The 11,287-nt window shown below is 30.8% G+C and overlaps 1 protein-coding gene across 1 annotated transcript; it reads right to left on the reverse strand.

Moving 5' to 3' along the window:
• Positions 1 to 6,046: 6,046 nt before the first annotated feature.
• On the reverse strand, positions 6,047 to 9,572 carry ITN1 (Ankyrin repeat family protein). The gene is made up of 4 exons (XM_016319962.3): positions 9,207 to 9,572; positions 8,589 to 9,068; positions 7,533 to 7,942; positions 6,047 to 7,159 (listed from the first exon to the last, which is right to left on the reverse strand). Exons 1-4 carry the CDS (start codon positions 9,229 to 9,231, stop codon positions 6,326 to 6,328), a joined length of 1,749 nt encoding a protein of 582 aa, XP_016175448.1. The 5' UTR covers positions 9,232 to 9,572; the 3' UTR covers positions 6,047 to 6,325.
• Positions 9,573 to 11,287: the final 1,715 nt, after the last annotated feature.

Below are 11,287 nucleotides of genomic sequence, written 5' to 3' on the forward strand. Positions count from 1 at the left end.
TGGTTTTCTTTGTCAAGAGTTGCTTCTTTTCATAAAAACTATTCAAAATTTATGATCCACAATTGGGACTATTCAAAGAGTTGCATATATTTTCATTCAAAGTCTTCAAAGACTTCCATCTGTTCAACAAATTCAAGATATGACAATCAAGTTGCATACCGCACTTTTCTTTTACACCTTCTAAACCCCTCTCCATTCTTCTTTCATGAGCAAATTTTCTAAATATATTTTAAATATTAATAGTTTTATAAATCATCTCATCAAATTATGTGTTTAGATAACTTTTTAAGTAATAAATTTAAAAATTAGTCATTTTTACTGATACGATAACATACCATTGATTGTTTGTATAAAATTCATTTAGACTAAGGGCAATGCATGAAAATAAAATCTATTTATAACATATAAAAGTTGATACTAATTTTTTTTGCAATAAGTTTAAGCCATCTTTTTCTTGTTAATGATGTCACGTGAACAATTCTAATGACTTGCCAAAAAATGAGAATCAACCAATCATTCTTTAGTAAAAAGTTTTTAAAAAGTTAAAAGAAAAAGCTTTTATCTATTATTATTCAATTAAAATATAAAATACTAATTAAATATATTAAACATACATTAAAAGTGTCATAATAATAATTATTATAAAAGATTTCAGTTACAAATATTCAAATTCTATAATTTATACATATTAAGACTCTTACTACTATACTATTTAGTCTACTTATACATTCTGTATAAGACTCTTTGTTTCTTAATCTCTGGTACCAATTATAAAAGACTCCTCTAAGTAAGTTCAAATTTAGTATATCTTCTTATTAGATTCATTCAAATATGTCATGATTATAAAATTAATTCATAATTTTATATTATATTTTCATTCTTATTCATTCATTTTCCTTTAATTATTTGTAAACTAAAAAATACTACATGAGAAGATAAAATATGACAACTAAAATAAATATAAAAATAAAAACAATAAATAAAGATGTAGCTTGGATAACTCTAATATAAAAAAAACTTATGTCTTTTTTAAAAATAAATGAATTCAAAATCTTAAAACAATAACTAAATTTCAATTTGTATTATATTTTAATTGAATAATTATATCATTTATATGGAATGATATACAAATTGTTAAATAAATATTCTATAAAATATTTTTAATATAATCAATCTCTAAATAATATAACATTTATTAGAATATACTATATAGTATAAATAATTTATTTCTTTGCACATCGCAGAATCACACTATAATTTATTTTAGTTAGTGAGAACATATAACAAATTTACCTTTGCAAATATCACAAGAATAAGCGCCATATAAATCTTATAGGGTATCAGAAAACAAAACTTCGAATTATTATCAATATTAGTATTATTGTTTTATTGCTCAAATTCGATTATATAAACTAGGGATGGAGCTAGAGCAATTTTAAAAAAGGGGTCAATATAAAAATATAATTCTAAAAAAGAAAAAAATTAAAATTAAGGGATGTTAATATAAAAATTAAAAAATTGTTAGAGATATTTATGTCTTCATTCATCTGCAAGAAATTGGCAACAAGTTGCTGCAGATATAGATCTCAAAAAACTAAAGTAACGGTGAAGTGAAGAAACACATTAATGTAAGGATAATAACTTGTGCAGAAATCTAACTGCTTTTAATTTTTTTAATGCTGTTAAGTGTCAACTATATACAATACAACATATAAGTGACAATAATCATTTGATTCTGTTTTCTATAAATTATAATTCCTTTTAACAATCATGAAAATAAATCTCAGGATAAACATCATAGTACATTATTTAGTACGAACTTAATGAGTGGAAGAATGATAATAATAATAATAGTGTTAACAACACTTAATTGACTAATTCTACAAGATTTTGATATTTAAATTAAGGGGAGTGCTAGGGGAACAATATAAATTTTGAATAACATTTACTCTTTTAACCCTATTAATTCACATTGTTTACACATTGTTCAAAAATCTTATTGGTTACTTATACTTTTCTTTAAATTAAACACCGTCTTACGTATACAAATAAATTCTTCTTATTAGTGAAACAAACATCTTAATTAAATGTTCAATTCTATGTAGTATATATCACTTTAATTACTTATGAAACTCAAATACAGAATTCATTATTATGGAATTATGTACCAAAATACCCTTTCTTTTAGTAACATAAACATGAGGGAACTTGGCATTGACCTAATCCGAAAATGTTTGGTAACAAAAGAAAATCAGCCAAAAACAATTATAATTTACTTTATTTAACATTCATTAATTATTACGACAATTAATTAATACTAAATAAGACAAGTTTTGATTATTTTTTTTTTTTTGTTTACCTGGCATTACCCACCCAACCCAAGTGATGGCAAAAATAAAGGAGGAATCTTTTGAGGCATTCGGCTAATCATCACAGATTATGAGTAACAATTATGATTACTGTGGCATCACATATGTCTATTATATTAGTCCCTTGGCAACTATAATTAAAAAGAATTTAATTTACACATAAATATTTACATCAAGATATCTTCGTAGAAAATAATAATTAAGATATTAATATTTAATATATATTATATAAATAATTTAATTAAATATATTAAATTGTCTAACAATTTTTAATTAATATTTTTATATAAGAATATCTTTACATAAATAATTACTTTAAATAGATATTGCCTTTAATTTTAATTTAATGTCTGGTGGAAAAAAATTCATGGATGAGGATAACTTAATTAAATTAAAGCAAAGGTATTCTATAATCTATGGTATTGACAAAGAAAAAAAAAACTGTCAGAGAAATAGAAAGACAAAAAGAAGTTAACTTCATACGTACGAGAGTTATGTTAAATTAATCACATTTTATTTGAAAATATATATATATATATATCCTTCATCATAGCAGACAAAGTTAGGAACAGCTTTTCAGGTGATGCTTCTTTTCCGATTTGTTTCTACTTTGACAGTGGCTAGTTCTATGTTAACCAAACATTAAACATTTAAACTTAATGAAATAATAATAACAATAATAATAAAATGTTGTCATTAGTAGTTTCATAATATCTTGGAAGCTAGACAAAAACAATAGAATTCCCCAAGGATTTAAATGTTAACACTAAAAATCTTCTCTTTAATTATATTTAGAAGAACTTTAAGGTGACAATGGGAATTTCTTTAATTACTGTTATATTTCCCAAAGTTTATTTGTTTATTATGAAATGGAAATAAAAAAGAGGAGAACATGGTTAGCAAGTAACGCAATAAGCTATAAGAAGAAGCAAGCATACATCATGATTTCCGTTTGCTTTCATGTGAGTGTGTTTTGAAATTTTGATAGTGCTTTCATGTGTGTCTCAGATTCAGTTAGTGACTTGGTGTTTGTTTAATTATGTTGTAAAAATTTAAAAAAATCCAATTGCTGCTCCTTATATTTCAATACCCGGTTTCAGTGGTATGATTTCAACCAATGTGTTTTCCTTTAATTCCTAACTAATTCAGCTTCTTATCATGATCACTGATTTTTTTTTAAATTATTGGCACAATTGTAACAAATTATTTTTAGTTATATATTCTAGGGGTGAGCACGGATCGAGTTGGTTCGGATTTATGGTGAAATTAGAATCGAACTAATTGAATTGTAATTGGTTCGGTTTGGTTCGAATTTACGTTTGTTTTGTGCATGTACCCGAACCAAACCAAACCGATTAAGAATGACGTGATTTGGTTCGGATCCACGGGTTCTGCACCCAAAAATCATTATTCGAACCAATTATTAGAGAGAGTTATTGGTTTGGTTCAGGTCGGACCCGATTACCCATTGGTTCTAGAACCAATTTAATTAGTTTGGTTCGGTTTCGGACGAGTAATCGGGTACCCGCTATCCGTGCTCACCCCTAATATATTCGCGAGTTTAATTTCGATGCACTGACAATGTAAAGCGTATCCGTGCTCACCCCTAATATATTCGCGAGTTTAATTTCGATGCACTGACAATGTAAAGCGTTTTACACAGTCGTGCAATCAGACCCGTTCTTTTGGATGACTATTCACGCAATCAATGTAAAAGGTAGTTATTTTCATTGATGTGGCATTATGTAATTAGATGCACGTATAAAATTATTTTACACTAACAATGCATCAAAATTAAATTATATATTCATAACAAAAGCGTGGTTTACTAATTTCATTAAAAACAAAATTCCTTGATTATGATATATATCAACTTTTATGTGATTTTGTTATTCTTATATCTACACATGCAATGATCTTCGCTTAGGGGAAAAAAAAAACAACAAAACAACAAAAACTTTTCAAGTTACAACCACCCCAATTGGCCAGATGCCATGCCACCAATTCCAATCATTTAGACAATGCCAACTCAGAACATATGCTATTTCTGTTTGGATTGGAATTTCAAGTTCATAATTTGGACATGAGCTTTTTCTTAAACCATAATTTGAAACTTTTCAGACATAAAAACAAGCATGCTATCAGCAACAGACCCAAAATTTATATATTATACTCAGTTATATCCTCATCAGCCGTGTACTTTTATTTTCGTATAAGGACGGCTACACATACAAATTTTTTGGTATACAAGTTTATATAAATTGGTCCAAGCCTAATAAAAACAATTTTCAATTTAGATTACGTGTAAACACGCGCTTCTCTAACTCTTTAATAGTGCAAACGGTTCTTCTCCCTCAATTAAAACCGCAACGCTCAAAATTTAAATAAGGATCAAAATCTCTCAAAAAGTTTCTCAAAATCGTCGCAAAAAATGAAGGAAGTTGCGAAGCTGAATTCGAAAAGAATTATGAGAAAATGAAATAAGAAGATGAAGAAGAAGCCGCAGAACTTATCAGCACACATACACCGAAAATTCTTAAACAATACACTTAAATATCTTCGTGTTACACTGAAATTTGTTGCAAATACAGAAAAATATTTCCTTTAATGCAAAACTTTTACATTACATTCAATTCAAACCATCAACGATGAACAACAATTTTCACAAACAAAAACAACATTATTCACCTACAAAATCATAAACTACTAACGAAAACATTAACTAGAATTGAACCACACCTCAGCCACTTGATTTGATTCAAAACAATAATCAATTTCGTTCTGGTTCAATTGACAATCTGAACTTGAATTATTCATTATTTTCAACAACGAGATAACTGTTCAAAATTGATTTTAGAACTTGATTTCAAAAACATAGAGAACGAACATAAAAAACGCAGGGAACGCAGAGATGAAAGAGAACATAAATAAAAAACGTTGAGAAAATTTGAAAACGAAAACGAAATCCTTTCAAAAAATGTAGTTATATATTCGCACGATGATTGAAAAGTTAGTTAGATAGTAGCGCGTGAGGTGAATTAAGTTAAAGAGACTTGTATTGACTTGTATGAAATAATAACTTGTATATGGAGAATATATTTTCATATAACCAACTTATCGATTAATTATTGTAAAGTTATACAAGGAAAATATTTGGGTTAATGATCAGAATATTTCTTAAAAGAAATAATCAAAATAGCTCTTGAAAAATCATGAATATATCAATTTTTTGGTCCTTGCAAAAATTAAATGGTTCAAATTTGTCTTTGAAAAATACATTTGTCAATTAAAGGATGACATATTACAAACTAATTAATGTCATGTGTCATTGTTTAACTAACGAAACACAGTGATCTTTCAGGGATCATTTTAACTATAAACCGAAAATAGGAAAAAAATTATATAGCATATTTCCTTCATATTCCCATTATATATAATAATAGTTAACTCAGAGAAACATATGTTGACTATGGCATCTAAAATTTGTGTAATTCTTTCTATGCACTTGTCTCCATTACAGGACAAACAGATAACTTGCATTACTATCACAACCTCTTGTCAGCAATACAACATTTTGATGCAGTTATGAAGTCTAGGTCAGGGGTGGTGATGACTTGTCCCCAACACATTTCTAGTAACAAAACTTGAGCAACAAACAGGGATGGCAACCATAGATATTTTGACAATATATTGATACATAAATTAGAATTAGAGCACAGTTCTATTGATTTTTCCCACAGGTACATACTCAGAAAAGTTGCATTGCTTCATGATCCTACAACAATTGCTAAGAGAATAAACAAAACTGTACAGTGTGCAACACAAGAAGCATTAGAGTTTTCTTGGTGAACTCTTACAGCATTAATGACTTGGAAGGTGCAAATTCAAAATACCGGTCAATGTCATCTCTTTTTCTTGTGATCCTCGGGGGTTGCGAGTTCCAAAAAAAAATAAAATCAAAGGGCATATATCCGATCAACCTCGGAGTTGGAGAAATCTGAATGAGGCCAAGAGTTGGATCCGCTCCTCCTAGCTAGCTGCTTCTCCTTCTTCCTCATTGATCTGGTTCTCTTCGACCTCACGACATAGAAAGTCATGGTGCCAAGGACTCCGGATATTATCACTCCTCCAACTACTGTAACCAGGACTGCGGCCCACTCGTGCTTTCGACCCACGATAATGTACGAAGAGGCAATAAATGCCACCGAAGTACATACAGAAGCCAACCACATCAGCTTGTTAATCACCTCCACCACCCTTTTTTCTGCTTTAGTTTCACCTCTAACCAAGGTAATTTGGACAACCACAACAGCCAAAGATGTAAAAAGTGCAATAGCATTGAAGATGAAGAAGATTTTGAAAGTAGCATAACTTGCTACCACTGCCCGACCACTATCATCATCCCCACCAGGCACAGTGAATATAGCGGCGAAAGCAACTGTAGCAAACAATACAGCCACCACAGTCACCGAGTTTGTGGCATTGTTGATTCCTTCCCTATGGAGCTTCCTTAGCTCTTTGGAAATATTATGAACATTCTTGTTGGTTTTTCTGGTTTGTTCAAGTTGCGTGTGAACATCTTTCTTAATTTGAGTAACAGTTTTCCTCAGTTCATCCCTTGGTTGGTTGAGCTCATTAGCTCTAAGCGCACCATATCGACATAAACAGTCCTTCATGTCTGTTGACTCTTCAGAGAGGGGAAGATTTTCAGCAATGTCAAGGGCTGTTTTGTGGTCCCTGGTTAATGCGTTAACATTGGTGTCTGGCAGAAGCAATAACTCATTCACTATCTGTGGAGTAAAATGAGCAACAACTTTGTCAGATTTTTCATTTGAGAAAATATCATGGATGGATGGATGGAATGTATGTAAATTCAAGAAAGAAAATTTAAATACATAAGACCCTATATTTCCAGACAAATTCAGGCCAAACTATACTAAATCAGCAGCTTCATTTGCATTTTTAACAGTTAATATTTGTACCCGATGTTCCAAGGTGGACAAGTAAGTAAACAGCTATAAGGCATATTTAAGTATCCTACTAGGGGGATAATAACACATTTTTAGCCATGTGTATGAATCCCATAAAACTAAAATCATTTGTGTTTCTCATGACCTCATCTATACGTAAGGTGCTTGTAAAGTTGTGCCAGTTTTGACATACCTCAACTCGCTTTTTCCTGGTAGCTACATGTAATGCGGTGTTGCCAAACTTGTCAGGAAGCATAACGATGGCAGCATCTGCATCAAGAAGCAATTTTACCACATCACAGCTTTGCCCTTTTACAGCCATATGCAATGCCGTCTGCCCTTTCTTGTCGGTCCTCCGTGCCAATTGTGGATCTTTACTGAGCAACGCTTTTACGATCTCTACATGGCCCTGGCGGGCAGCTAAGTGCAAGGCATTTTTTCCATTGGACCTAGCAATTTCCAACAAGCTACAGTCTTTTGAAAGCAATTCTTTCACCACTTCTGTGTGGCCTCTTGTAGCTGCTGTTATAAGTGGAGTAGCATTCGATGGACCAACTGTTTTGCTTAACCCGGGATCATAATCTAGTAAAACCTGGACGATGGCTGCAAAAGAAAAACTATATGTATTAAAAAGGATGAGTAAGAAAAGAGTACACACATATAGAATTTATGATTAGACAAAATACAACAATTAAACCCTTATAGGATTAGCACATAACCCATCAATTAACTTGCGAAAGTTATCTAAACATTTGGCCTAGAAGGCTCCTCGACACATATCACCACAGAACATTGACATCATATACATTTCGTCTCCCACTCCCTCTCCTATTATTTTGTTTCTCAATTACCACAAGTGCCATAAGACTTACTTCCAATCAACCATGGGAGTCCAAGAGCTATGCAGTCTCCGAACAAGAATACCTTTCCTAGAATCAGAACTTCCATTGTTGCCTCAGAGGTCCAAATTACTAATTACTTCAACCAATTCCTTGTGTGAATCAAGAATATAACTATTGCTTTTCTTTAGTTAATACAACATAAATAGTCAGTACAACTCACTTCATAAATAAAAGATCTACCCTCGGATGCAAAACAACAACAAAACTGCTTCGATATCCTACACCTACTCACCTAATTGGACTAACCAGTTGTAGCAGAACAACTACAATCAGCACAAGAGTGAAAATAACAATTAAAATACCATCTAACAATGCAAACAAATCACAATTCAGAATTCAGAAATTACCATGGTGGCCTTGACTAGCAGCAATATGCAAGGGATCAAAGCCAGATCGATTCTTCTTGGAAACAGTTTCTTTACTGGAATGCATCAACAACTCTTTGACAACATCAAGGTGACCCTTTTCAGCAGCAGTGAAGAGAGGAGTCTCTCCGAGCTCGTTCTCTTCGTTAACAACGGAGGCCCTCACCTCAGCGATCTCAGCGTTGAGTTCATCGCCGCTAAGAGTCCCAATAATCTGAGAATCGATGTCCAAAAGGATCTGCTTCACCGCACCAAGATCACCCTTTTGAGCCGCCAAGTGAAGCTCCGTGTCGTTGTGCCGCCCAGTCACCTGCTTCACATACTTCTTCTTCCCCGCCTGGTCGATTCGCTTCCCGGAGTTTGATAACACCAGCGCCGGCGCCGTCGCCGACGAAGGAGACGGAGACGGCGATATCTCAGAGATAGCGCTGTTGATGCTGTTCTCCCTTTGAACTTGAGCTCCTGAAAACAAAAACAAACACGAGGAGTAAACAAAAGAGGCAAAAGGGTCTCAGAAAAACGAAAGCTTTGTTGATTGAGAGCTGCAGATAGCGAAAAGCAAAGAACTTTGAAGTGAAGTAACAGAAGAAAGAGAAAAACCTGGTTGGTTGAGGTTGGAAGCCATGGAAATTGTGGAAGAAGAAGAAGAAGAAGAAGAAGGAGAGAACGTTTAGCAAGTCATACAGATGAAGGATAAAGTGATTCGATTCTGTGATTAGAGAGAGATGGTAAAGAAAAATGATTTGGGGAAGCAGACACACAGAGGAAAGTGAGGGGAAAGAGAGGGGGAGACAAGAAGGAGAAACACATTTTGGATATTCCTTTTTCTTTTTCTCCTTTTTTTTTTTTTTTGTAATTCCATATTTTTTTTCTGCAAATTATTCATCTCCGAAAATTAATCTGAGAAAGAATGTAACGTGAATTAGAGTTTTCAATTCTTTACATTTTGGGATATTCGTCTTGACTGTCGGGTTGGATACCGTGTCCAACCAAAAAAGTTATTAGGATTTAGTTAATATATGTTTAAAGGATATATAATAAATTTATTATTAATAAAAAATTTTAAATTTTTTATTTAATAAATCAAAATATATATATATTAAAAATTAAATTTTTATATTTTTAATAAAAACTTTTTTAATTCATAATTTTAACATATATTTGTAAGATATAAAATAAATAAACTATTATTATTATTATTATTATTATTATTAAGACAACTAAATATGATACTTTATTGAATAATAAAGAATACAAATACTGTATTGGATAGTCATCAACATTTTCTTTCTAGCGATGAAGATTTTCAGTTTTATTGGTAACGCAAGATAATATTTGTTACTCAAAGACTCTACTCTGAGAGTGACATAATAATATAGAAATTTGGATGATTCTAGCGATGGCAAGTGAAGAAAAAATTATTGATAAATGGATGTAAATTTTCAACATAGATATTTATTTAATGTAAACTAGACAATATTAAAAATATAGAATCTGACCCCCAAAAGAAAAAGAAATGTACTAATAATCTAATATACATCAGCGTTAATTTATTTAGTTAAAGAACACAACATTAATTAATTTGATCATAGATAACCAAATATATCTAGATTACTGTAATTTATTTTGTGAAGAAGGAAAGGAAAGGTGTTAATAGTCAATAATCGGAGTTTGATGAGATGAGACCATCATTGAACTTAACTGACCCATTTATAATGCTTTATGAGCGTGCGCCGTCACAATGGAAGAGTCTTAAGTCTTTTAATCTTTTAATTTACTTTATCTACTCCAAAACATCACAAATCACACATGCATTTCCTTATTGAAAAATGAATATTAGTTGAACTCATGACTCCATACTCCTCAGCTAATTAAACATTACTTAATTTGTTTGTAGCTTGAGCCAGATAATTACAAATATAATAAAATTATCCAACCGGTTTGGGGACAAAAGACAAGGAATAATTGAAACAAAACCTGTGGGCTGGAGCGTTAGTCAATTAGTCATACACTATTCATATTGTGCTCTAATTCTGCACATTCGACAATGAATTAATCATTAAGAAATTTAGTATTATATTTTACATTTTATTCTTTGATATAGCCTAAATAATAAAAAAAAAAAAATTCAATTTTCAAGTGCTATTGTTATACAGTTTTGGAAAGCCCAAAAGCGACACTGATCACAAAAATTTTCTTGGAAGATTACGATTTTAATTTGCAATCTATTATATGTCTCCGTAAAATATGGCGAATAAAGAATATCTGGACACACCAAAATCAATTGATATATATATATATATATATATATATATATATATATATATTATTCGTAATGTATATTTTATATTTCGATATATATTTCATATTTACAATTAATTATTAATTAGTAATTAGTACATCTAATATGATTGATTTTGAATTCAGGTAACATATGAACATTAAAGTTAATAATATAAAGTAAAGACTTAAAAAATATATTGTTATATATTCAAAATTTACATGCAAATTTTACTAGAATGCCTTATTTAACTTTAGGAAAGCTTCGAACCATGATTTACACAAAATGTTATATCTCTAGAAACTTCTTGTCTGAGCAGAGCCATAATATTGTAGTTCCAAATAGAATCCAAACATTTCTATACGCGAAATACTAAAAAAGAAGTAATGAAGTTCAATCA

The sequence above is a fragment of the Arachis ipaensis genome, chromosome B9, assembly GCF_059453495.1.
Source record: "Arachis ipaensis isolate K30076 ecotype BB chromosome B9, ASM5945349v1, whole genome shotgun sequence".
NCBI lineage: Eukaryota > Viridiplantae > Streptophyta > Magnoliopsida > Fabales > Fabaceae > Arachis > Arachis ipaensis.

Excerpts from the sequence above, each read along its gene's own strand:
- ITN1 (XM_016319962.3), bottom strand. The coding sequence starts at position 9,231 with ATGGCTTCCAACCTCAACCAACCAG. Across the intron at positions 9,069-9,206 it reads TTCCAACCTCAACCAACCAG|GAGCTCAAGTTCAAAGGGAG; the intron begins GTTTTTCTCTTT and ends TTTTGTTTTCAG. Across the intron at positions 7,943-8,588 it reads TGCTAGTCAAGGCCACCATG|CCATCGTCCAGGTTTTACTA; the intron begins GTAATTTCTGAA and ends TTTCTTTTGCAG.